Genomic DNA, 14,891 nt, shown 5'->3' with positions numbered 1-14,891 from the left:
CTGATGGGTTCTAGTCATTTTTTATGGATGATTGTTTTGCAGATAGTTGTTTTGCTGTGCTCATGAGAGGAGGTGAGCTCCAGGTCTTCCTACTCCCCCATCTTTCCCCCTTCCTCAGTGAAATATTTGTGTTTAAATAAACTTACATTACTGTGTTAGGTTCTATGATGGAGTAAGAGTACAGCTTTGAACACACTAAAGCTTCCATGGGCTCCAGTGCTATGTTCATCAAAATGTGTTCATTTTTCTCAGCTCTTTTATTAAATAAGGTTCAGGAATTTCACCTCCCTCTCTTTCTCCTTATTTCATGATGTTCTTTAGTGATCATAGGAGCAGAAAAAAAGATGCATTTTGGTGGACTTATGATATTTGCATGGGATTATAAAATATTTTTCAGCTAGATTTTTCTTGTTAATATTCTCATTTTCTAAAGCCTTCATTCTCCCCTTGATTAGTTTGTAGCATACATCCAGTTGTAACAGTTGCTCTTATGCTCTCCTGGTAAAGAGGTATTGTTTAGTCACTGCAGCTATTCCTACAATGCCTGATGCTTTGGTTCAATGTGACTCACTGGTGCCTAGTGTTTTGCGACTAGATTCACAGCTTCGTCAGGGTCCTGGAAGGAACCAGATGGCATATTCAGACTGGTGTTATTTGAGAGAATGAATAAGGGGCTATTTACAGTGGTTTGGGTAGGTTTAGGGATATCAACAAAGGATAGTCCCAGCCTTCAGAGATGGCAACAGAGAGAAGCCATTTCTCCCCTACAGGCCTGAAGCTGTGAGTTGCTCAGTCGTGTCTGACTCTTCGCAACTGCATGGACTGTAGCCCGCTAGGCTCCTCTGAGCATGGAATTCTCCATGCAAGAATACTGGAGTGGGTAGCCTTTCCCTTCTCCAGGGGATCTTCTCGACCCAGGGATTGAACCTGGGTTCCCCTGCATTACAGGCAGATTCTTTACCATCTGAGCCTTGGATAAGAAAAAATGGTTACTGGAACTCAGGAGAAGGTAGCTATGAAGTTAGGGACCTGACAGGAGCTGAGAGACACGATGACAGCCTGGCAGGGAGTGAGTCAGGGGAGTAAATACCTCAGTCTCACTCTCTGCCCACTCTCCAGTCTGCTAGTTTCTGCCATTGGCCAAATCAAATTGAGAGCCCGTAGGAAAGGGAACTGTGTGCCTGGTCATCATAGCTTGCCTTCACAGGGCACAGATCAGGGTGGACAAGGCTGAATGGTGGGGCTGGAAGAGCAAGAGATGAAAGCCCAGCAGGGCTCAGTCCCTTTCACCCTTTTAGGATAGCTTGGGAAGACCATGTGGTCAGAGCATATTTAAGGCCCAACCGAGTATGTGTTGAACCACATGTGAATACACTAGGCCAGCGATGGGCAGACCTTTAGTTGTTGAAAACAGAGCTCTCACAATCTTCATGTGTTCACCTAAAATCTAAATGAACAGTCAACACGGAAATGGAAATTCTGTTGGTGGAAAAGATGAAAAAAAAAAAAAAAAGTAATGCCTATGTGTGTGAGGCATTTAGAGACCTTTAGCTCAAGAATTGGAGCTGCAATTCCCACTCCAGTGCTCAACAAGGAAGGGCAATCTTGTACCCCCAAACAAACCCCAAGCATTTTCTAGGGTGGAGACTATTCCATGGGGCAGAGTAGACACAGAAAGTTTTCATGAGGGAGAAATATTGGAGCTTAGCCTTTAAAAAAGAGTAAGAAATACAAAGTATTTCTTAAAGAAGAGTGAGAAATACAAGCAGAGTCTACTGTTCTTTTTTTGAATTTTAAAAAATTTACTTTTAATTGCAGTATCATTGCTTTACAATGTTGTGTTAGTTTCTGCTGTACAGCAACATGAATCAGCCATATGTATGCATATATCCCCTCCCACCCACTCACCATGCCACCCCTCTAGGTCATCAAGGAGCACTGAGCTGAGCTTCCTGCTAGTTATCTATTTTACACATGGTAGTCTATATATGTCGATGCTACTCTCTTGGTTTGTCCCACCCTCTCCTTCCTACACCACAGTGGCCACAAGTCTGGTCTCTACATCTCCATTCCCATCCAACAGATAGGTTCATCAATACCATTTTTCTAGATTTCATATGTATGCATTAATAGCCAATATTTGTTTTTCTCTTTCTGATTTATTTTACTTTGTATGACAGACTCTAGGGACCCTGTTGCTTTTTAAAGCACACTGTATGAGAACTGCTTTTATTTATGAGCATAGACAAAGATGTATGGATGTGAGAGTTGGACTATAAAGAAAGCTGAGCGCTGAGGAATTGATGCTTTTGAACTGTGATGTTGGAGAAGACTCTTGAGAGTCCCTTGGACTGCAAGGAGATCCAACCAGTGCATCCTAAAGGAGATCAGTCCTAGGTGCTCATTGGAAGGACTGATGTTGAAGATGAAACTCCAATACTTTGGCCACCTGATGCGAAGAGCTGACTCATTTGAAAAGACCCTGATGCTGGGAAAGATTGAGGGTGGGAGGAGAAGGGGACAACAGAGGATGAGATGGTTGGATGGCATCACTGACTCGATGGACATGGGTTTAGGTGGACTCTGGGAGTTGGTGATGGATAGGGAGGCCTGGTGTGCTGCGGTTCATGGGGTCGCAAAGAGTTGGAGACAACTAAGCGACTGAACTGAACTGAATAGACAAAGAATATAGATTTATCAGAAAGCAGATAAATGAAAATACTCCACTGAGACCTAAATATTGTGCTCACATATATTCTAAAGTAGTTTTCTTAAAACTCATCTTCAGAGGAGTTTTACATTCTTCTCTCATATATACTTAGATAATCATAGCATTTGAGAGCTGAAAATAGGTGTATTGAATTTGTCTTAAATCTGGCTCAGATATGGTATAATCTTAATTATATTGGCTGGTATGTAATCCATTGAGGAATCATAAATCTCTAATTTTAGATTTTTTTTGCATTATAATGTTGTGTTAGTTTCTGCTGTACAGCAAAGTGAATCAGCCATACATATACACATATCCCCTTTTTTGGATTTCCTTCCCATTTAGTCACCATAGAGCATTGAATAGAGTTCCCTGTGCTATACAGTCCTTGTTGGTTATCTATTTAGAACATAGTAGTGTATATAAGTTAATCCCAATCTCCCAATCCATTCCACCCCCTTCTAATTTTAGTGTTTAATACTTATTTAATAGTTTGATAGTTAAACCAACAATGTATAGGGACTTAGTCATTCTCCTTTAATTCCCACAACTCTGTGCAAAATAGATATTTAATATCTCTGTTTTACTGATAGGAACCTGAGTCTCAGAGCAATAGAGGAATCAGCCAGAGGTGGCAGGTGCAACTAATGGCAGGGTCAGAATTTGCTCCCAGGCCTGAGCACCTCTAAAAGGCATTCTCCCCACACTAGACTGGTCAGCATATACACTTGACTTTACCTTTGTAGAACTGTGAACCATTGCTTAAATGTCATTTTTCATCATGCAATTAAGACACTATTTAATGCCTATCCTTTTTCAATTTCCTCTGGGAATATAAAATAATGCACGTATATATCTTTATGTGTGCACTTCCTTCTGCTCCAAGTGGTAATAGTGACAATTTATAGGGCAGGTGACATGCTGTAACTTTGCTATACATGTAGAATGCAGAAATTTTTTTAATTAGAATTGCTTTTATAAGCTTGTTACCTTCCAGAGAGTTCTTTGAATAATCTGTTCTGGAATTTGTGACTGTGCAAAAGTTAGCATGATATTCTTTTGCCATTGCATGTAGTTTATTGTTGGTTTTCAAATGGCCTCCTGTTTTAGAATGATAGCCATGAACATGTTCTTGTGCAATACAATTTTAGATATAGAATCAGGAATAATTTGAGCTAGTTCGATAAATCATGGTCCGTGACATAAAGCCTCAGGACAGAAGACAACAGGACAAATGCATAGCAGCAGTTCTGCATGTTAAAGCTTTCCCAAATGAAAGATAACCGTGTGGATGCTGAAAGCAGCTGACGTGATTGGTAATATAGTCTCTTACACGGAGTTCTAGGGGCTTCCCAGGTGGCGCTGGTAGTAAAGAACCCGCCTGCCAATGCAGGAGATTTAAGAGACGCAGGTTAGATCCCTGGGTGGGGAAGATCCCCTGAAGGAGGGCTTGGTAACCTACTCAGGTATTCTTGCCTGGAGAATCCCATGGGCAGAGGAGCCTGGAAGGCTATGACCCACAGGATCACAAAAAGTTGAACATGACTGAAGCGACTTAGCAAGAACACATGCTCAGGGTCACTTTGTCATAGCACTTAAGCAGTTATTTCATTCATAAGATATGTATGTACATCTGCATATATGTACACACATATATACATATATATGTATACATATATATACATACATATATACATATACACACATATCCAGATCAAATTATCATCTCAGATTTCTGTTTTGGTACAGATATTCCATCATGTTAGAATATATACAGAGAGATTCAAATGAGACACACATCAGTATACATACTTTATTTCTATGGTCATTTTCCTATGTCTGCTGAGGTTAAATGCAGTCAAAAGTGCTCGCCGTCACTTGCATGTCTAGTGACCTTGAAAGCTAAATTTTCTCAGTTGAGTTCTGTATGCCATGTGTTAGAGAAGGCATATTTTGGATTGTTCTCCTGTACTCAACAATTGTAGAATAATGGGTCCTTAGCCAGTGTTCTTGCCTGGAGAATCCCAGGGATGGGGGAGCCTGGTGGGCTGCCGTCTATGGGGTTGCACAGAGTCGGACACGACTGAAGTGACTTAGCAGCAGCAGCCGCCAGCTATTGGACATTGCAGCCTAGATTTCTATTATGAGAACTTTGATTGGCTATTAAAAGACATGAGTTCAGTACAGCAAGCATAGATGGGGAACATAAAACACAGTGTCCTCCATGCCTAGCCTCTGCTGCCACTCGGTTTACATCTGTGCAGTTCTGCGGGTGGCATGGCGCATTAACAGCACCAACACCTCTGTGCCTGCAGCTCTCTTGAAGAGGTTCTGTCCAGTTATTCTGTCTTCCTCTCAAATTTAAAGACACCTCTCTTACACAGAAAAGAAAATAACATCCCTCATTTGCCTGCCTGACAGCAGAAATATCTTTATAAAATTGCCTCAGTATTATGCCTTTGGCTTTTTTTCTTTCTGGATGCTTGGGGCTGGTGCACTGGGATGACCCAGAGGGAGGGTATGGGGAGGGAGGAGGGAGGAGGGTTCAGGATGGGGAACACATGTATACCTGTGGCAGATTCATTTTGATATTTGGCAAAACTAATACAATTATGTAAAGTTTAAAAATAAAATAAAATAAAAAAGAAAGAAAAACAAACAAACAAACAAAAAAGAAATGGCCAAATGAGGGATGTGTCTTGAGTTCTTCAAAAAAAATTTCAGGCATTATCTGCATGTTCTTTGGTGCTTTCTGTAGAAAAATGCATAGGGCCCATTAATTTGAGAATTAAGGACTAGGGAGTTTTCTGTTTACAAATCATGAGAATGTGTATTCCATATATGTTTCCCTTGTTACTGGGCAGTACAGAGCAGAGCGTGACATACAGCAGAGGAACACCATTCATACAAGGGGTTAGGATCTTTATTTTTCCTTTCGTCCAATATGGTTTTTACACCGTATTTTGAGAACCTTAATGCTTTAATTGACTTGGCACAGGCCTCTTAAAAATCACTTATGGAAGCAAACTGTGTAAAAATTATTCCACCCATGTGAAGGATACTATTAGATATAATCAATTAACATATTTTATTAGGTCTCTACCATTTGTCCAAATAGTTCAATGAAACACAACAAACCAATCTTGATCCTTTGTAAAAGGAATCCATTTTCCAAGTCTCAGACATCTAAGCTTTTAAATATTGTTCATTTGGAGTTCTTACTGTCTTATTTCTCCAGTGTCATGAAAGCCTTCTCAAAAAGATGTAAAATTATATCTTGGACAAAAATGCAGCTGAAAAGCTATTACTTTGGAAGTATCTTTTAGCTATTTCTTAAAATTTGAATCCCATTTAAAAAGATTTCTTTACAATTGATTAGACTATTTCTTCACCCAGATTACATACTTATGGGCCCTGTATTAATTCACAATTAGATTTAAATTTGGTTTGCATAATGAAATGATTTTAATGTTAGCACAGTTTTAGACAGTATCTTGTACCACAATGCATGTAGTAGGAAAAACTCCCATCTTAACACTGTAAAATGCACACCTTTATGTTTAGAAATGAGATACTCAGTTCAGTGAGTTTTTGATCCTGTGTTTGAGATTTTTTGAAAGATTTTCTTTAAAAGAGAACAGCGGGAATCTGAAATATTATGGTAATATTGTATTTCATTATGACTTTTTAGGGCATAACTAAAAGTCTTCATTAATATTCTTCCCCTAAAATCATAGAATATTAGAAGTGAAGGAACCTTGGCAGTCATTCATCCCAGCTTTCCACTTGGTTGCAATAGAGAGAACTTCAGAATCTTCTTGAGAAATGAGTGCCCAGAACTCCACACTGTGTACCAGCTTTGGTCCAGCTGGTATGGAATGGAGTTAGACAGTTATATCCCTTGATCTGATCTCTATTCTGCTAATATTGTCTGAAGAAGCCTCAGGGGAGGAAAGGAGAGGGAGAACAAGTCTTGAACATCATCTCAGTAAAATAGGAATTACCTATGTTATTGCACTCAGTCCACACAATTTAGAAAATTTACCCACCTGACTCTAAGCCTCACTTGTCTTACTGGCAAATGGGGACAGTACTTCTTAACTCTGTGGTTACCTGGTTATGAAATGTAGACCTAGAATTTTATCCTGTTTGTTGTTGTTCTGTCACTAAGTTGTGTCTGACTCTGTGACCCCATGGACTGCAGCATGCCAGGCTCCCCTGTCCATCACTGTCTCCTGGAGTTTGCTCAGATTCGTGTCTATTGAGTCAGTGATGCTAACTAACCATCTCATCCTCTGCTGCCCCCTTCTTTTGCCTTCAGTCTTTCCCAGAGTCAGGGTCTTTGGGTCTTCCTGAATCTAAAGCCCATTGTTTCCCCCTCAAAGATGACTGTATTAATTTTGACAGTCATAATTCACCAGGGGCTCAGTTAACTTTTGGGCCCCAATAATGTGCGACAGCACAGGCACTATGTCTCTTACTCACTGTTGTATATAAGTGCTTAGCGCAGTACCCAGTATGAATGCATGACTTACAAACATGCTGCTTTCAAGATCTGGACAAGCTGTAAAGAGAGGTCAAATCATGATTCCATTTTTCCCTATTGAATGTTTTTTGCAAGAGTAAAATCCATGGTACTCCATGGAGATTTTTGTATTTTCAGATAAAGATGATGGACTGAGCATAAGCTAAAATTCTCTCTTGTATTTTGCTTCAGGCACATAGAAATGCTAAATTAAATATCTTTAAAATTAATTTTAAACTTGGGTTTGGGGGGAGGGGAATTATCCAGGTACTGGAAACAGAGACTCTGTCAGAGAGGGTCAACTCTGAGCTGCAGGGCCAGGCTCTCATTGCCCGGGTCAGGTCCCCTCAAGGGAGACAGCTGAAGCAGTCTCAACCTATAGCCCGTGATTCATCTTGCCAAATTTCTTGGGAACCAGAATATCACCATTGGTCAAACTCAAATAGCTGGAAACAAGTAGTACTACCCTTGTGATAGACTGTAAAGTTTCCTGGCAAATTTCTCCTTTTCTGAGGAGTGTTTTCATCTTTTCCACTGTGAGTAAAATTCCAGCACTCATGTTGCATTTTCTCTTTGCTTTCTATTCTTTTTACAAGGGAAGGCAGGCCCATTATGTTTGCCATTAAAGTGTCTTAGCGCAGATAAGTGATGCTTGTGGGAAGGTGTGAATACAGGTGTTGATAGGTATGTTGAACTTAGGAGAGCTGCTCCCCTTAAATTATCTATATTGCATTTGTTTTATTGGCAGTGGCGGTTGGCCTGGCGCTTGCTGACTCATTTTTAGCAATTGTATAAGCTGTGCTGGTGTTTACCACCTCTGCCTGGTCTCGGGTTTCAAATCCCCTTTTGATCCCATCATGTTTTTATCATCATTGGATGCCCTGCCAGCTCCTTATTGCCCACAATCTGTCTTACTTGCTAAGAAAGGTGCTCCTTATAATAGGTCATAACTAATGATGTTCGTTCTGTTCCAAAATGTATCTACTGAATATCTACCATGTGCTGAGTGTGGACCTAGGGGATATAAAAGTGAAGGAGGTCCTTTTCCTATCTCAGAAGAGCTTGAGGTCAAGGATGTGCCATTCCTGAGGCCTGCATGTACCCCAGAAAAGCTTAAAAATGCCACGTATAGGATGGGATGATGACCATGGCTGGGACCTGGGAAATAGTCATGCTTCTGGACCATGAGCCATGTACGTCCATTACTCCTGGCAGTAGTGGGCCAGTCTCATATGGAGTTTCCTAAATTTACACATCTGGCTACCTGCCATTCCCTGAGTGCCTGAGAGTTGCCTGTCTCTGCTGTAACCCTTGGAGAAGGAAATGGCAACCCACTCCAGTATTCTTGCCTGGAGAATCCCAGCGACAGAGGAGCCTAATGGGCTGTTGTCTATGGGGTTGCACAGAGTCGGACATGACTGAAGCGACTTAGCAGCAGCAGCAGCAGCAGCTGTAACCCTACAGATGTGCCTTGCAGAAATCCCTTCTCTTGGCAAGGAAGCACACTGCATTCTGGAACAAGAATGAATATACTTTCCAAAGAGAGGACTCCTAAAATAAAGACCAGCACCAGAGGTGAGGGGTTTCTGACAAGGTCTTCTATCTGAGAAAGATGGATAATGGTGATGAACTTTGTTGGGGGTTGGTGGAGTGGGGATGTTTTGAACCACCCGTGGGTTTGAGAAGTGTGGACCAGGTACCTAATGTCTATGTGAGACTGTGTTAGTGTCAAAGTAAGAAAACATCCAAGTTACAGCAAGCTGAATTATGATGGCTGTATTCTAAGTCAGAGAGCAGCTGTTGTTAACCATTATGTGTGGTCTTAACCCAGGGGGAAAATATGTATGGACATGATACTGCAAATAACCTTAAGTTCCTCGCAGGTCCCCCTTCCCTACATGAAGAACTCTGCTGTGTGATAGTCCTAGAGAAAGTAACAGAATGGTTTAATCTAGCTTGTGTTCAAGATTTTTTTTCCCCCTTTTTGGAGCAGAATACAAACTCGGCTATAACCTTGTTCTGCAAGAAAGATTGCAACAAGAGCCTACTCAGCAAAGCCTCAGCAGATAAATTTTAGTTCAGAGTCTCCATGAAATGATTCCAAATGTGAAACTACTTTCAGATACTATAATTTAGTCATTTGCTTTTTCATTATCCTAATGTCTTTGGGTTGTGAAAAATAAAACAGTCATGTTAACACAAACCTATACACTGAAAAAGAGAGATAAATATAGGTGCCATGGGAAAAGCAGTATGTAGTAGATTATAAAACATGCTCTGGAAAATATGAGATATTGTTATTTGGTGCTTCCCTCATCTGACAGGTAAAACCTTTGCGGTTTGAGAGATCTTGATAGAGTAAGACTATGCTGTTTTAACTAAAACCAGAAAGGAAAATACATCTAGTCTATATGGAAGCAACATTCTTGTGGCCTATTTTTCACCATTATCAACTTTTGTGCTAGAAGAAACTGCACAGACACATTTTGAGGGCATGCTGTGTTCCAGGCTGTGTGCTAGGATCTTTGCATGTATTGCCCCTGAACCCCCACCTTGTGGGGGTAATAGTAATGAGACTATATTCTCTACAGTGCTTTTTCCAGGAAAGGTGAAACCACAACACAAGTCTAAGCCTTGGGTTTATTGTTCCTTCCGTTGTTTTTAAGTCTTCCATGAGCCATCATATCATGCATGATGTTATCCAGAAGAACCTTTGAGGTGTATCTGAATTCTTCTTTCCTCTGTGTTCAATGTTATTTGTATTCCTTTCTTCCCAGAGCTAGAAATAGGACTAGGCATTTTGGACCAATTACTACTTTCCAGAGACAAAGCTTTCTTGAGAGTAGTTTTCAAAACTAGATAATCTAAAACAACAGTTTCTCGACTCGGCTGGATCTGAGATCCTTGCCATGGCCTGGAAGTGCCTGTGTAGTCTGGCCTCACCGACTCTGGCTTTGTCTGTTCCCCCCTCTCTGCATGCTCTGGTCACACTAGCTGCTTTCTGAGTTCCCCCAGTGAGGCACACTTCTTCTGATCTAAGGACTTAGTTTCTTTTCCCTTGATTCTTTGCTTGGACATGTCCTTATCAACATTTAATTCACCTGTATAAATGTCAGCTACTCAGACGTATTGGGCTCACCATATATGTTAAACAGTTCCTCCTGTCCACTGACATAACACCTTACCATGTTCCCTCCACAGGATTTACAATGGTCAGAAATTATGGCCTTTTCCATATGTACTGCCTGTCTTCTCCCTCTAAAATGCAAACTGCCCGAGAGCAAAGACTTTGTTGGGGATCCAGCGATGAAAATGCCTGTTATGTACTAGGTGTCAGTAATGGTGGCTTAGAGGTAAAGAATCTGCCTGCCAGTGCAGGAGACATGGTTTGATCCCTGGGTCAGGAAGATCCCCTGGAGAAGGAAACGGCAAGCACTCCAGCACTCTTGCCTGGAAAATCCCATGGACAGAGGAGCCTGGGGGGCTACAGTCCATAGGGTCACAGAGAGTCAGACGACTGAGTGACTAAAGCACCACCACCACCTTATTTACAAGAGCACTTGTGAGTTGCTCTTAGAACACAGTCATGTTTGTGAAAGAGGGGTTAGTCTCCCCTACTTAGAGGGTCTCCACTAATGTAACAAAGAGGGTATCCATTACTTGGCTACAGATTTATAATAGACATGGAATAGTCCAACTCACAGAAAGAAATAGGAGAAGTGGAATTGTGTCAATATAGCCACTTGTTTATAAGGAATTATAGAGTTGGTTAAATGTTCATTTTTTTTTTTTTAAGAAAGATCATAACAATAGGATTTGGAAACCCAGTAACTGTGAAAGGTCAATTGTGATTGACCTTTGTAAAATGAACAAGGGCAGAATGAGATACATATTTGTATATCACTAGGTCTGATTTTGGACTGAGCTGAGATGCAGTGTATACAGCGTTTAGCATTATTGTTTTGTGAAACTTGCCAAGTTTTTCACCATTTTCACAGAACTTGTATTAAAAGTGCTCTTATGCACACAGTTCTATGTGATCCTACTCAAGCCTCTATTGGATGGTCACAATGACCCAGGGTGTGGGCAGGCTGGGTGTTATTAAACCACTTTACAGATGAGGAAGTTGAGGTTAATAGAGTCTAAAGAGCTTGCCCAGGGTCAGGCCGCTAATAAATGGCAGAGCCAGCACCTGAACCAAAGTCTTTGGACTCCAGGTGACTTCCTTTTTCTGCTGCCCACACCTCCCGCTTGTGAAACGAACCTGTTGGTGGTGATGTTACAGGCTCTGAGCATCTCTCCTGAAGGTTTCCTTACTAGCAGGTCTGCTTCAAGAGGGTACAATCTGTGGGCTTAAGATGGAACACCTTACTGACTGCTGTGTGCAAACCACTTTCTCTGGGTTTTGGCCCTGCCAACTTTAAGTGGCTGAAAGCAATGAGCAGTGTCTATGGGCCAGAACTAACATTATGTGTGTGGTTTTCAAACAACTGTTACTGGGTTCCCTTGAGAACCTCCTGGCCACACCCCTTGCTCCTGGTGAGACAGGATACAGGTGGGGACGGCCTTTCACAGTGACTCTCATTTCTCTTCTCAGTGTCTGTGTGCTCTGGGGCCCAGTAGAGGCTTTCTCAAGCTGGTTGCCCTTTTACTCACCGTCCTTCCTACTGTTCCAACTTTTATTGTGTCTTCCAAGTTTTGAAAGAATTGCAAAATTCATCAAGTTTTAAGTATAGACTCAGGGACTGGAATTTCAGAGAGGTGGTTCAGCAACTTCAGTGGAGCAACCCACTGAACCAAATTGCAATTGTTAAAAGATCAGGTGACTCAGCACCAAGTCACCCAGCCAGCTCTGGCTGAACAGTGATGGAATGGGGTGCAGGCAGGCCAGGACTGCTGCTTCATCTCTTGCGACCTGAGCCTGCCCGGTAGAAGGTAGCAACGGCTTAGCTTTCACCTGATGGGGAAGAGTGCACTTAAGTCAGAGGTGTGGCTCTATAGAACAAGTAGATGGTTGGATACGTTTAAATCATCAGGCTTTTTCAAACAGAAGCCAAACACTCCTCATGGGCTTCCCTGTTGGCTCAGCTGGTAAAGAATTGCCTGCAATGTGGGATACCGGGGTTTGATCCCTGGGTTGGGAAGATCCCCTGGAGGAGGGCATGGCAACCCACTCCGTATTCTTCTTGCCTGGAGAATCCCCATGGGCAGAGGAGCCTGGCGGGCTACAGTCCATGGGGTCGCAAAGAGTAGGACACGACTGAGCGACTAAGCACAGCACAGTGATGTATAAAACGCGCATAAACTCAACTCCTTTCTTTTCACCACAGGTATATGAGTGTTCGACTTCCCCACACCTGGGGTCAGAATGCTGCTCCTCTGTCACGCCCTCACTGTAGCTGTGGTCCAGACTTTTATCTTCTCTGAAAACCGGGTGTTGGCCAAGAACATCAACTTCTATAACGTGCGGCCTCCTCTTGATCGTAAGTAGTGGTTGTCACCGTTGTCCGTGACATGGGATCGGAATAACTAAAATCTGTTTCCCTATAGTAACCTTGCTGATTCTGGAACATTTGGTTTATATCAAGCATAAATCGGAAAGTCTTCATTACTTCCATGGGTAAGGGTGACATATGGTGACAGAAATTTTCTCCATTTCTTTAAGATGATTTGGCTTCCTGCTGAAGTCTTAAAAGGGTTCATGTTTAAAATCATTTTCTGAACACTGTCCCTAAGAATGGCTCAGCAGGGGAAATTCAGTGTTCTTTGCTGATCCTTGGAGAAGGATTTTGACTGTAGGAAGATTCTGCATAAATTATGTATAAAATCTCCCCTCCTTTCTCTCTCTTCAGACAAGTAAAACTTCTCTGATATATCTTATAGAGAATGTGTGATAGATAAAAATAGTTTTAGAAATGTTAATGCCAGTGATTCACAAACCTGGAAGAGTATCAGAATTACAACAAAAGCCTTTAAAATTACATATTCCTGGGTTTCTTCTCCAGAGATTCAGTAGTCAGGAGGGTGGGATCTGAAATTCTTTCTCTTTTTCCTCTCTTCTTTTTAGTTACACAGTCAGGTTTGGGAACAACTGTCTTTATACTCCTCCATGAGGAGTGTTCATACTCCTGTATAGTTACCATTCTGCACTTTGAATTTTGTTATTTAGGACATTCAGTCATAAGTAAGTAGGTGTGTACACATATATATTCTACATAGCCATACACCTATACACCCCACACACCTTGAACTACCATTTATTACAAATTTCTAAATTGGTAGTGATTGTATACTTGATAGCTTAGCATAGACATCATTATCATAAAATCTAAATTATTGACGAATTTTTAACCTTTTAAGCCTGATATAACTTTATGATGAGCAAATTATTAAAGAGATAAAATTAATACTTGATTATTACAGAAAATTCCAAAAAAGACCAGCAAATGTGTAGAATAAGAAAATTTATTCATAATCCCAAGATTCAGAGCGAGCTCTTCTTTACATTTTGGTATACATTTGGCATACATTTTGACCAACATGGATTTGAACTGCCTGGGTTCACTTACTTATATGTGGATTTTTTTCAATAGTAAATAGTACTACATGGTCTGCAGAGGGACATATGGAGGGCTGACATAAGATTATGTGAGGATTTTCAACTGCATATCCTTCTGTTGCTTTTTCTCTGTATATGTTTTTAAATATGTAACATACTGAGATCAGATTTAATTTTGCAATAGCTTTTATTCCTTTACATTGTAGTTTGAATATGTTTCCATGATTTTGAAAGTATCTTAATGTCTTACATTAAAAAATGTTTTCACTCATACAGCTGGCAGTGACACACACACACAATCATAAACAAACTAAATGTTTATGCTTCACTGAGAATCTTTTTAAATGTAGTTTCCATTGGCTAATGACCTTAGAACAGATTTTAGGAATTACTAAATCAAAAAGGTAGTGCCAATTTTTACATTAACTATTCACCTACCAGCAATGAGTTTTAGTATTTTTAAAACAACTGTACTGAATTAGTAGGTGAAAATGGATTTCATTATTTATTTACCTACCTAATTCACTTTTATGCATAGGCGAAACTGAAATGTATTTGTGGTAACTAATTTTGTGTCCTCTGAGTTTTAGCTTTTGATAGTTTGCTCTTGGTTTATGCATCAATAATACCCTCCCCTGTATGTGAAATACCCACTGCTTTCTAATTATCATCCCAACTTGGGGTCAGGTTACTAGGATGGTTTGGGTTACCTTGATCTTTATTTCAGTCTTCAAAAATAGGAGAATTAGATGTTTCACACAGGGCTTTACATTCTGGTCTATAGAGAAATGTCAAATTTATCCTTTTGATTTCTTGCCCATCAAAATAACAAGATACAAGACAGAAAAAAGAAAGCATAAAGACAAAAAGAACATACTAGTAGTTGTCATTCCAGACTGCCAGCAGCTCATAATTCTTGTTTCTATAACACTCTTGCCTGAGCACAAAGGCCTGAGAATTACTATCATCCTGATATTAAATGTTACATTCCCGGTTGATGTCTAATGTAGGGATAATTGACATATCAAATGAAATTACTTGTTTGAAGTTAAGCCTAGCTGTAAAGCAAGTACATAGGGATGGAAATCAATGTGGTT

The 14,891-nt window shown here is 40.6% G+C and overlaps 1 protein-coding gene across 7 annotated transcripts in view; it reads left to right on the top strand.

The window, feature by feature from the left end:
* The window catches only part of LYPD6B (LY6/PLAUR domain containing 6B), a 243,589-nt gene that overhangs the window by 217,949 nt on the left and 10,749 nt on the right, over positions 1-14,891 (top strand). For 5 of the 7 annotated variants that reach the window (XM_025276619.3, XM_025276590.3, XM_044935584.2 and 2 more), the window contains one exon: positions 12,566-12,718. In XM_025276619.3, the coding sequence (XP_025132404.2) occupies positions 12,604-12,718 (115 nt within the window). In that variant the 5' untranslated portion in view covers positions 12,566-12,603. Of the gene's footprint in view, positions 1-8,677; positions 8,811-12,051; positions 12,171-12,565; positions 12,719-14,891 lie in introns of those variants that run through there. The other 2 variants (XM_044935593.2, XM_044935588.2) reach the window with 2 other exon arrangements.

Source organism: Bubalus bubalis, chromosome 2, assembly GCF_019923935.1.
Source record: "Bubalus bubalis isolate 160015118507 breed Murrah chromosome 2, NDDB_SH_1, whole genome shotgun sequence".
NCBI lineage: Eukaryota > Metazoa > Chordata > Mammalia > Artiodactyla > Bovidae > Bubalus > Bubalus bubalis.
Note: the sequence above shows the minus strand (reverse complement) of the source record. Positions and strands in the feature narration are given on the sequence as shown.